Source organism: Drosophila mauritiana, chromosome 2L, assembly GCF_004382145.1.
Source record: "Drosophila mauritiana strain mau12 chromosome 2L, ASM438214v1, whole genome shotgun sequence".
In the NCBI taxonomy this organism is placed as follows: Eukaryota; Metazoa; Arthropoda; class Insecta; order Diptera; family Drosophilidae; genus Drosophila; species Drosophila mauritiana.
Window position 1 is genome coordinate 20,675,676 of NC_046667.1, and position 12,128 is coordinate 20,687,803.

General features: G+C 39.4%; 3 protein-coding genes across 5 annotated transcripts; all 3 read right to left on the bottom strand.

Annotated features, from left to right (window-relative positions):
* Positions 1 to 265: 265 nt before the first annotated feature.
* LOC117143446 (transforming growth factor beta-1-induced transcript 1 protein-like) lies at positions 266 to 1,315 on the bottom strand. Of its 2 annotated transcripts, none has more exons than XM_033308166.1 (2): positions 1,212 to 1,299; positions 266 to 963 (listed from the first exon to the last, which is right to left on the bottom strand). In XM_033308166.1, exon 2 carries the CDS (start codon positions 941 to 943, stop codon positions 407 to 409), a length of 537 nt encoding a protein of 178 aa, XP_033164057.1. In that variant the 5' UTR covers positions 944 to 963; positions 1,212 to 1,299; the 3' UTR covers positions 266 to 406. The 2 variants fall into 2 exon arrangements, with proteins under 2 accessions (XP_033164057.1, XP_033164049.1); XM_033308158.1 differs by having other exon boundaries at positions 267 to 966; positions 1,212 to 1,315.
* A 1,853-nt stretch (positions 1,316 to 3,168) lies between these two features.
* On the bottom strand, positions 3,169 to 4,399 carry LOC117150892 (transforming growth factor beta-1-induced transcript 1 protein-like). Of its 2 annotated transcripts, none has more exons than XM_033318030.1 (2): positions 4,099 to 4,399; positions 3,169 to 3,847 (listed from the first exon to the last, which is right to left on the bottom strand). In XM_033318030.1, exon 2 carries the CDS (start codon positions 3,825 to 3,827, stop codon positions 3,291 to 3,293), a length of 537 nt encoding a protein of 178 aa, XP_033173921.1. In that variant the 5' UTR covers positions 3,828 to 3,847; positions 4,099 to 4,399; the 3' UTR covers positions 3,169 to 3,290. The 2 variants fall into 2 exon arrangements, with proteins under 2 accessions (XP_033173921.1, XP_033173920.1); XM_033318029.1 differs by having other exon boundaries at positions 3,169 to 3,850.
* A 3,287-nt stretch (positions 4,400 to 7,686) lies between these two features.
* LOC117145413 (transforming growth factor beta-1-induced transcript 1 protein-like) lies at positions 7,687 to 8,449 on the bottom strand. The gene is made up of 2 exons (XM_033311058.1): positions 8,419 to 8,449; positions 7,687 to 8,368 (listed from the first exon to the last, which is right to left on the bottom strand). Exons 1-2 carry the CDS (start codon positions 8,432 to 8,434, stop codon positions 7,809 to 7,811), a joined length of 576 nt encoding a protein of 191 aa, XP_033166949.1. The 5' UTR covers positions 8,435 to 8,449; the 3' UTR covers positions 7,687 to 7,808.
* Positions 8,450 to 12,128: the final 3,679 nt, after the last annotated feature.

Here is a 12,128-nt window from a genome sequence, read left to right on the forward strand (position 1 = left end):
CAAGGCTGGGTAGTTTATTTACCCTTAGAAACATGATCTCATATCAAGCACACTTTCCTCTACAGATTCTTTTCACTGGGTTTTGGGAAAATATTTACTCCAAATTGGGAAAGGGCTTGCGTTCCAGTTAATCTCGCAGTAATCAGAATGTTATTGTGGGTGGTATTGGTCTAAAGCAAATCTTAACGATAAAAGGGTATACCTGGCCACCCCAATACAGAGACTTTACTTATTTATTTTTTCTTTTTATTTAGTGTTTGTGTGTATTGTTGAGTGTGTGTGTGTTAAATGTGTGGGTCTGATTTCATGAATGCCTCTAGGCTTCATAAGCATCGGGAACTATTTCAACATTAGTGTAAGAAATCAACTAATCAATTTGGTGAAAGAGCAAGGGTCCAGGACGATATTAGCAATTGCAGGCGGGGCACACGGGCTTGTCCCCGTCTATGGTGAAGGTCTGCGAGGTTATAGGATTCTCGCACTTGTTGCACCGGAAGCAATCGCGATGCCACTTCACATTCATGGCGAGCACCGCCGAGTCCGTTATAGGCTTCTCACACTTGGCGCACCTGGCAGCGAAGAGGTCCTCGTAATCCTGTTTGCAATAGGGCTTGCCGTCGCGCTCATAGAAGGTTTGATTGGCCAGCGGCTTCTTGCAGGCACCGCCGCAACAAAAGCAATCCTCGTGCCAGCTCTCCCCCATGGCGCAGATCGTTTTTTCAAGAATCGGCTTCTTGCAGCCGGCACAGGTGTAGGTGTACCGCTCCACGAAGCACTTGTTGCACACCGGCTCTCCGCTCTGAACATTGAAGGTGGCGTCCAGGATCTGCTCATTGCAGTGACGGCACAGGAAGTGCTCCGGATGCCACGTCTTGCCCAGGGCGGTGATCATTCGCTTGGTTATGGCCTCCTGGCACTTGTGACAAACAATGTTCTCAGTCATTTTGGCTTCTCGATTGGTAACTGCTAATAAAAAATGTTTTTTATTACGCATTAACAAAGTGTTGTTCAATTACTCTTTTTTGATTGCATTGCTCGTTTATATTGTAAATTGACGTTAAGATGCAAAATGTGCAAAACAGGGTTGCTATCGATTATTCTATTGGAAGAAACAACGAAAGCTGGATATGGAAAGATAAATGCAGGGCAACGCAAATATAAATGAGAAATTATAATTCTATACTAATTTCAAGGTTGGGTGTATTTCTTACTGGGTTTGGCGCCTGTTTCACTACTTCCTCTTTCTTTTCGCAATGTTTTTTTCTGAACTCGTTATCGTACTGTTCTCATAAATCAAAACAATTGTCACAGGGCCACCGTTGTTACTTTACTTTCTTTTAGATGTTTCACACAAAATGGGAGAACAAAAAGAAGCAATAACGGATTCGGACAAAATTTGAATACTGTCTTTATTTTAGAAATCACTGAATGAGATATTCGGCGGCCGCAAACCGCACACAACTGCCACGCCCACACTTTTGAAAAATATATATCTTGGTCGGAAAGTATGTAACAGGCAGAAGGAAGCCATTTCGACTATATAAAGTATATATATTCTTGATCAGTATCAATTGCCGAGTCGATCTAGCCATGTCCGTCTGTCCGTCTGCCGTCTGTCCGTATGAACGTCGAGATCTCGGGAACTATAAAAGCTAGAAGGTTGAGATTCAGCATACAGATTCTAGAGACATAGACGCCCATTTTGCCACGCGAACTCTAACGCCCACAAACCGCCCACACTTTTAAAAAATATGTTGATATTTTTTTTATATTTATATTAGTCTTGTAAATTTCTATCGATTTGCAAAAAAACTAGTTGCCAGGCCACGCTAACGCCCTAAAACCGACCAAAATTTTTCAACATTTTTCTTGAAATTTTTTCATAATTTTATTTTTCTTCTAAATTTCCATCGATTTGCCCAAAAAAGCCGAAAACTGACACGCACTTTTGAAAAATGATTAAAATTGAAAAATGATGTTTGTATCTCTATACCAAAAACACTTTGGTCACGTCCCTCCGTTCACCTACAAGCCGCCCAAAACTGTCAGGCCCACATTTTAAACCAATTTTTAATTTTTTCCCCATTTTATTCCCAAATATCTATCGATATCCCAGAAAAAATTATTAAATTTCGCCTTCGCATTCACACTAGCTGAGTAAAGGGTATCCGATAGTCGGGGAACTCGACTATTAACTTATAAGAGGCTAGCTATTATAGCCTAGCTCTTGTAAAGTTAGGTACCCTGAGGATAACTTAGTTACCCGATACTTCTAATTACCACAACGGTTCAGCCATTTTTATACGCGCTACTCGTAGAGTAAGAGGGCATACTAGATTGGTTGAAAAGTATGTAAGATGCAGAAGGAAGCGTTTCCGACTATTCTTGATCAGGATCAAAAGCCATGTCCGTCTGTCAGTATGAACGTCGATTTCTCAGGAACTATAAAAGTTAAAAGGTTGAGATTCAGCGTACAGATTCTATAGACATAGACGCAGCTCAAACTGGTTGACCTATGTTGCCACGCCCACTCTAAGACGCTAATCATCACCGGTCAAAGTGGTTTTCAAAGCGACCACCACTATTTGTCGGAGACAGTAATTATAGTGGACGATAATCTCCCAAGGAATCTTTGGCAAAGGAAGAATTTTGGGAGTTTGTACAGCTAAAGATGGTTAGGTACGATCTGCTACCAAAAAACTTTATATGGTGTTATATTACAGAAATTTAAGTAAACTGCTGTAGCTGCTTTTAATTGTTTTGTATTAATCCCATGCTTGGCTCGATCACCCATAGGCGTAACCGATTCGGGACTACGCCAAGGGACGGCCACCACTTCATATCGAGAAGTATCGATAAGACAGTTGTAGTGCAATCTTAACGGAAAGAAAATTTTTTAAAGCTCTTAAATTTTGTTTGTGAAACTAAAAAATTTATTATTTAAAGTGCTGTTAAAAGCTTGTTATTTAACGGTCGACTACCAACATGTTGCTTGAGTTCGATTTATCACCATTTATCTCGCAGTAATCATGTTAGTGTGGGTGGTGTTGGTCTAAGGCAAATCTTAACGATAAAAGGGTATACCTGGCCACCCCAATACAGAGACTTTACTTATTTCTTTTTTTCTTTTTATTTAGTGTTTGTGTGTGTGTGTGTTAAATGTGTGGATCTGATTTCATGAATGCCTCTAGGCTTACTAAGCATCGGGAACTATTTCAACTTTAGTGTAAGGAAGCAAATTAACAATATGGGGGAAGAGCAAGGATGCACCATGGTGATCTCGGACTATGTTAGCAATTGCAGGCGGGGCACACGGGCTTGTCCCCGTCTATGGTGAAGGTCTGCGAGGTTATAGGATTCTCGCACTTGTTGCACCGGAAGCAATCGCGATGCCACTTCACATTCATGGCGAGCACCGCCGAGTCCGTTATAGGCTTCTCACACTTGGCGCACCTGGCAGCGAAGAGGTCCTCGTAATCCTGTTTGCAATAGGGCTTGCCGTCGCGCTCATAGAAGGTTTGATTGGCCAGCGGCTTCTTGCAGGCACCGCCGCAACAAAAGCAATCCTCGTGCCAGCTCTCCCCCATGGCGCAGATCGTTTTTTCAAGAATCGGCTTCTTGCAACCGGCACAGGTGTAGGTGTACCGCTCCACGAAGCACTTGTTGCACACCGGCTCTCCGCTCTGAACATTGAAGGTGGCGTCCAGGATCTGCTCATCGCAGTGACGGCACAGGAAATGCTCCGGATGCCACGTCTTGCCCAGGGCGGTGATCATTCGCTTGGTGATGGCCTCTTGGCACTTGTGACAAACAATGTTCTCAGTCATTTTGGCTTCTTGATTGGTAACTGCTAATAAAAAATGTTTTTTAATACGCATTAACAAAGTATTGTTCAATTACTCTTTTTTGATTGCATTGTTTGTGATTGCATTCGTTTATATTGTAAATTGACGTTAAGATGCAAAATGTGCAAAACAGGGTTGCTATCGATTATTCTATTGGAAGAAACAACGAAAGCTGGATTTGGAAAGATAAATGCAGGGCAACGCAAATATAAATGAGAAATTATAATTCTTGGGTGTTGGGTGTAATTCTTACTGGGTTTGGCGCCTGTTTCACTACTTCCTCTTTCTTTTCGTAATGTTTTTTTCTGAATTCGTTATCGTACTGTTCTCATATATCAAAACAATTTTCACAGGGCCACCGTTTTTACTTTACTTTCTTCTAGATGGTTCACACAAAATGGGAGAACAAAAAGAAGCAATACGGACTCGGACAAAATTTTAATACTGTTTTTTTTTTTTTGAAAAATTTTGATATTTTTATTCAAATAACTATAGAAAACGAAACGAATGAAAACGTATGAATTTAGCAAGACTCAAAAACTGAATGAGATATTCGATGGGAACGCTGGGTCTATGGTTTGACATATATAAAATGTATAATCATCGCCTACTGAACTGAAAAGAATTAGATTTTCGATTCTAGGCTACTTTAATTCCTATGTTACTGTGGCTACGGTTTAAATTTTCATCAAAAGGTAAATTGCCTAAATAGATGGCACTATGCTTGTGATTTCATTAATATAATTTAATCTACTTAACGAAAGTTATAAACAGACTTTTTGGGGTTGCTCATTATAATCATATTCGGATATAAGACTTAGTCACACCAAAAACCATTTATTAATTGCTATAAGGATAATAATAAGGGAGGTCTTCCACTTCCAAGGGTGATTTCTCCAAGCAAAGGGCCGGCATTTTCTTGAAGGCGCTGCTAGAATGTTTGCCACCATTAAAATGTGTGTTATACGAATTTATTATAAAAATGTAATTAAAGCAAAAATCCTTCGAAACTTCCGCATAGCCTGCAATTAACAAGGGCTTGGGTGGTGTCTGCTCCTTTAAAGGACTCAACCACCCACACGACTCGCCAGAAGGATGGTCGTGTCCTCTTGCATCATGGATCATGCACTACGAAAAAATAAATTCGCTGAAAGAAATATCACTAAAACATCTAATTATTAAAAAAGACAAGATAGAATGCTATATTCGAGTTCCCGGACTATCAAATACCCTTTACTCAGATAGTCAAAATGCGACCGCCAAATTTCAACATTTTTCAGGGATATCGATAGATATTGGGGAATAAAATGAGAAAAAACTTAAAAATAGTTCAAAAGTGTGGACGTGAACGATTTAGCGGCTTTAGGGCGTTAGAGTGGGCATGACAAAAAGTTTTTTGGCAAATCGATAGAAATTTAAGCGATTAATAAAATTATTTTAAAATTTCCAACCATTTTTTAAAAATATGGGCGTGGCAGTTTTGGGCAGTTTAAGAGCGTTAAAGAAAATCGATAGAAAATTACAAGACTAATAAAAATGTTAAAAAATTTCAACACGTTTTTCAAAAGTGTGGGCGTGGCAGTTTTGTGCGATTTGTGGTCGTTAGAGTGGGCGTGGAAACATGGGTCAACAAACTTGCGCTGTGTCTACCTTTAATGGTTCCGGAGATCTCGACGTTCTTACGGAAAGACGGACATGGCTTGATCGACTTGGGTATTGATCCTGATCAAGAATATACATACATTGTATAATACATACCTTGAACTACTGTATAAGTTATTTGACTTTTCTTCGTGTGTACGTGCAACATCTTTTGTTACCTACTGAAGGCCACTCTTTTGAGCACAGCAATGTGTGCGGCCGCTACGCAACGGGGGTGTGGAGTTCCTGGTGGCGCCCGGAGAAATGCGAGTGGAAGTCCTCGTCGGAGGACATGTCACAAATTGTTTTGCGCTTCGATGCGGTGCATGGAATTTGAAATTGCAGCACCAGTCGGACGCCGTCTTCGCACTTTCTGGGCGAGCTAGTTGTGTAAGTCGGATGGAAATTTGTGTCAGGCGCCTGTCTGCATATGTCAAAGAGTGCTCGTATACCATCCACATCCTCATCCAAATACAGATCCGAATTCCCAGCCCCGAATATAGGTTAAGCTTCTCGTAATTATTTATATTGAGTACTATGAATTTCCCAAGCTAAACCTATAATTGCATCCACGCACTTTCTAATTGCTCAGAGTGGCGCCACATTATATTTTGGCGCATTTGTGGGACAAGTTCAGAGAGTTGCTCCTTTGGGGGCCACATAAATATGTCCTTCAAGCCAACCCGTAATTCCTAACGCAGTTGCATGACCCACAATAATTTATTTGGGTTTCTCAACTGCACTCGGGTGGTTTTATTCGTGTGAGTACATTTAATTAGAGGAATTTAAAAAGAGGAACGAGACGAAAAATCCACAAAAATGGCTACTAGTTCAAAATACCGAAGATTTATACAGAAGATTTAATGAATAGAATTGGTTACTTTTGTGGAGATAAACAGTATGTGGGTTAATGGGTAGCTCAGGCAACTCCGGTTATAGCTTGTAAATTAGCTGCACAATTTTGTCAGTTCATTGAATTGTGTTATTAAATAAAGCACAAACAAATTATGAAACAAATAAACTGGATTAACTTATAAGAGGCTAGCTATTAAAGCCTAGCTTTCGTAAAGCTAGGTACCCTCGGGTTAACTTAGTTACCCATTATTTGTATATATCACAAGGCGAATCGATGTGGACACGACTGTCTTTAGGTCTGTTTGAACGTTGAGATCTCGGGAGCAATAATATTCTAGGGACGACTAAAATGTTCAAAAGCAATTTTGTTGCGCCCACTCTAGCACCTACAAGCCGCACATCCTTAAGCGGGAAGCAGATAGCAGAGGAAATCGAGTATGTCCCTTGTTATACCCGTTACTCGTAGAGTAAAAGGGTGTACTAGATTAGTTGATAAGAATGTACCAGGCAGAAGAAGGCGTTTCCGACCATATAAAGTATATATATTCTTGATAAGGATCAATAACCTAGTCGATCTGGCCATGTCCGCTTGTCAGTAAGAACATCGATATCTCAGGAACTATAAAAGCTAAGAGATTGAGATTCAGCGTACAGATTCTATAGACATAGACGCAGCTCAAACTGGTTGACCTATGTTGCCACGCCCACTCTAAGACGCTAATCATCACCGGTCAAAGTGGTTTTCAAAGCGACCACCACTATTTGTCGGAGACAGTAATTATAGTGGACGATAATCTCCCAAGGAATCTTTGGCAAAGGAAGAATTTTGGGAGTTTGTACAGCTAAAGATGGTTAGGTACGATCTGCTACCAAAAAACTTTATATGTTATAATATTACAGAAATTTAAGTAAACTGCTGTAGCGGTTTTTAATTGTTTTGTATTAATCCCATGCTTGGCTCGATCACCCATAGGCGTAACCGATTCGGGACTACGCCAAGGGACGGCCACCACTTTATATCGAGAAGTATCGATAAGACAGTTGTAGTGCAATCTTAACGGAAAGAAAATTTTTTAAAGCTCTTAAATTTTGTTTGTGAAATTAAAAAATTTATTATTTAAAGTGCTGTTAAAAGCTTGTTATTTAACGGTCGACTACCAACATGTTGCTTGCGTTCGATTTATCACCATTTATCTCGCAGTAATCATGTTAGTGTGGGTGGTGTTGGTCTAAGGCAAATCTTAACGATAAAAGGGTATACCTGGCCACCCCAATACAGAGACTTTACTTATTTCTTTTTTTCTTTTTATTTAGTGTTTGTGTGTGTGTGTGTTAAATGTGTGGATCTGATTTCATGAATGCCTCTAGGCTTACTAAGCATCGGGAACTATTTCAACTTTAGTGTAAGGAAGCAAATTAACAATATGGGGGAAGAGCAAGGATGCACCATGGTGATCTCGGACTATGTTAGCAATTGCAGGCGGGGCACACGGGCTTGTCCCCGTCTATGGTAAAGGTCTGCGAGGTTATAGGATTCTCGCACTTGTTGCACCGGAAGCAATCGCGATGCCACTTCACATTCATGGCGAGCACCGCCGAGTCCGTTATAGGCTTCTCACACTTGGCGCACCTGGCAGCGAAGAGGTCCTCGTAATCCTGTTTGCAATAGGGCTTGCCGTCGCGCTCATAGAAGGTTTGATTGGCCAGCGGCTTCTTGCAGGCACCGCCGCAACAAAAGCAATCCTCGTGCCAGTTCTCCCTCATGGCGCAAATGGTTTTTTCAAGGATTGGCTTCTTGCAACCGACACAGGTGTTGGTGCACCGCTCCACGAAGCACTTGTTGCACACCGGCTCTCCGCTCTGAACATTGAAGGTGGCGTCCAGGATCTGCTCATCGCAGTGACGGCACAGGAAGTGCTCCGGGTGCCACGTCTTGCCCAGGGCGGTGATCATTCGCTTGGTGATGGCCTCCTGGCACTTGTGACAAACAATGTTCTCAGTCATTTTGGCTTCTCGTTTGGTAACTGCTAATAAAAAATGTTTTTTAATACGCATTAACAAAGTATTGTTCAATTACTCTTTTTTGATTGCATTGCTCGTTTATATTGTAAATTGACGTTAAGATGCAAAATGTGCAAAACAGGGTTGCTATCGATTATTCTATTGGAAGAAACAACGAAAGCTGGATATGGAAAGATAAATGCAGGGCAACGCAAATATAAATAAGAAATTATAATTCTATACTAATTTCAAGGTTGGGTGTATTTTTACTGGGTTTGGCCAAAGACACTGGAATAACGTTAAGGCAATGCAAAACAAAAATGTTTATCATGGTGCCAAAAATAATATAGATTTAAAGTCTACGAACTTCTAAGATGAAGAGCATATTTTGTCAAATTTACAATGCATGAGCATACGTATGAACACATACAGTTGTCTGCTATCACTGTATGCGTAGAAAAAAACTGTTCGCTGTAGCGCTCTCCGCTCTTTCTCTCTCGAACAAAAACTCGAGAGAGCCTGGAGCCACCTCTAGAGCCCCGGCGAAAAAATCGTGTGCCAAAAATTCGTATGGCGTTACGCATCTTGTTACTCTAGTGTCTTTGCCCACAATTTTGAACAATTTTTAAACTTTTTCTCATTTTATTCCCCAATATGTATCGATATCCCAGAAAAATTATGAAGTTTCGCGTTCGCATTCATACTAGGAGAGTAACGAGTATCTGATAGTCGGGGAACTCAACTATAGAATTCTCTCTTGTTTCCTTTTGGGCACGCTCACTTACTTACTCCGAGAGCCGTTATATCAGCATACTCTGCAATGCACTGTGGTCCAGAATTCTATTTTTTTGACATAAAGTCTACAAATTAAGCTCCAGACTTGAAACTTTGTACATTTTGTTGTTAAGTCACAAATAGTTTGCACACAAAATTGGGTCTGGGCGACCACGCCCTCTCTTGCCTCTCTTATAAACTACTGATATGACTCAGAAATCAACGAAATTTTATTGTTTTTTTTTAAATATAATATATGTGTATACCTTTTCCAGGAGCTTCATATGGTGAAAGAGGAGTTAGTTTTAGCCATTGAATTTGCATCCTCGATTCGCTTGGAAATTCTGGTGTTTTTAAAGTTTCTTTAAAAACAAGGGCAACGTCCCTCCTGCATTCTTTTCTAGCAGAAACAGTTGATCAATCAATCTCTTCTGTCTTTTTCGATCCCAGATTATTGTTGTTGATTGCGGAATAAACGTAATCTGAAACATAACTTATTGGCCGATTGTTACGCCTCCAAATGTCCAGGAGGTCGTTATGTCTGAACTCGAACTTGCCTACATAAAATCTAATTTTTAGAAAACGAGCTAAAATGGGCAAAACATATTACTTTACCGTCAAAGACAATAGTTAAAGGTACAAACTGACGTTTTTAACATTTGTCAGAAAATGAGTTATACTCCACGAAAAAGAGGGTACACGTTAGATTTTCTGTTAAAATACACATAAATTGGATGTTACACAAACAAAAAACAGTACAACTACACATATATTAACTACATACGTTAAAACAGCAAACCAAAGGCTTTTATTTTCCATATTTTACTATAATTTATGGATGCGTATTAACAATCGTGCAAAAATAAGCAAATAATTTGGCGGGAATTGCCTTCTCTCAATCAGCTGTTTAACACTACACCCCTAATTGCTCATAAAAAGCTTTAGCGAAGCTTTCGGTCAATTTTGTTTTTGTTTTTTATTTATATGATCAATTTTCTTTTAGAAAATATTTGCTAAAGGACAATATATTGACATAAAAAGTTAGACTTTATGCCAAAAAAAAACGAATTCTGGGCCATAGTGCAATGGTTGGGTGTGTTGATACTCATGTAGACGAAAGTTATATGTTACAATACTTGTTGTATGTATGTATGTCATTCCTGTTTGTTTTGCATCTTATTTTGGTTTTCCGAAGAAGGATTCGAAACAGCGACGTCTCTTGCATATGTATGTACATATCTGTACATATGAACATTTGATACGTGCATAGGTACATTATCAGCATTATTATCAGAGGGCATATGTCGGTGCTAACCGCAGATGACCAAGAACTTTAATTGATTTACAAAATTAGGGCACACGCAGAAACGTAGGAATATTTACAAAAATTGACTTCAATTAAAACACAAATATATTATTTTTAACAAAAATAGACTTAAAAATTTTTCTGTTCGCTGCAGCGATACTTACATACATATACACCTACAAACATACGGCCATACCGCTGAAGGTTTTGGATTTTCCCTCCAAATTAATTATGTTCATTGTTAAATGTCTAATAAATGAATTAAAAAAAAATATACGTATGTACATGTGTACATACATATTTAAGTGAGACAACTATATAGTATTGGTTTTAGGACGTATAGTTCGTCTTAAAGCTCACACCTTTGAGTTCCTATTACCTCATAGCTAATGTATTTTTGTTTGAATATAAATCAAAATCGAAAATGTATAAAAGTATGTATGCATGTATGTATAAAGCTTAAACCGGAAATAAGTAAGTGTTTTTTACTGTTTGGCCGAATAACAAGAGGAGGAGCAGGTCAAATGACAGAAACGGAGTCGCAATCAATTAAGCGACGATTTAATTATGCATCCGGGCAACATACAGGACACAGGATACATGTACGAGACACAGGGCGCATTGAACTTTGATTTGGGCCAGGACCGCAGCACCATTAAAAGTCAATTGGCCAAATGGGATTTGAGTTCATTGATCATTGAAATTATTTATACACAGTTATTTACCGAGATATAAATATACTACATATAACATACATATAAAAAGAGGGTTCGCAATGTGTTACTCCATATCTTCGGTTACATATTCAGGAGAAAACGGCAGGTTCCTCGACTGTCAGATATCGAGCGAGGGAGAATTTTAAAGATGTTGGCATAAGATAGGAAAAAGGTGAAAATATATTTCCAAATTTTGGGCGTGGAAGTTTTGGCTTGTATGCTTGCAAGCGTTAAAGTAGCTATAGCAAATAGCATATAGCATTTGTATAAGTGCTGTTAAAAGCTTGTTATTTAACGGTCGGCTACAACATGTTGGGAAAGGGCTTGCGTTCGATTTATCACCATTTATCTCGCAGTAATCATGTTAGTGTGGGTGGTGTTGGTCTAAGGCAAATCTTAACGATAAAAGGGTATACCTGGCCACCCCAATACAGAGACTTTAATTATTTCTTTTTTTCTTTTTATTTAGTGTTTGTGTGTATTGTTAAGTGTGTGTGTGTTAAATGTGTGGGTCTGATTTCATGAATGCCTCTAGGCTTCATAAGCATCGGGAACTATTTCAACATTAGTGTAAGAAATCAACTAATCAATTTATATATTAGCAATTGCAGGCGGGGCACACGGGCTTGTCCCCGTCTATGGTGAAGGTCTGCGAGGTTGAGGGAGAATTTTAAAGATGTTGGCATAAGATAGAAAAAAGGTGAAAATATATTTCCAATTTTGGGCGTGGAAGTTTTGGCTTGTATGCTTGCAAGCGTTAAAGTAGCTATAGCAAATAGCATATAGCATTTGTATATGCGCTTTGTCTAGGTGTGCTTAATTTACACATTCAACCTTTTATAGTCCTCGACGTTCGAACGGGCGGACAGACAGATTTGTCTACCTCGACTTAGTTAGTGATCCCGATCAAGAACGTGTAGAGCCGGAAACGCGTACTTTTACCTATTACGTACTTTTCAACGAATCTAGTATACCCTTTCAGTCTACGAG

What these genes read in the sequence shown, in the direction of transcription:
- LOC117143446 (XM_033308166.1), bottom strand. Translation starts at nt 943, where the DNA reads ATGACTGAGAACATTGTTTGTCACAAGTGCCAGGAGGCCATAACCAAG.
- LOC117150892 (XM_033318030.1), bottom strand. Translation starts at nt 3,827, where the DNA reads ATGACTGAGAACATTGTTTGTCACAAGTGCCAAGAGGCCATCACCAAG.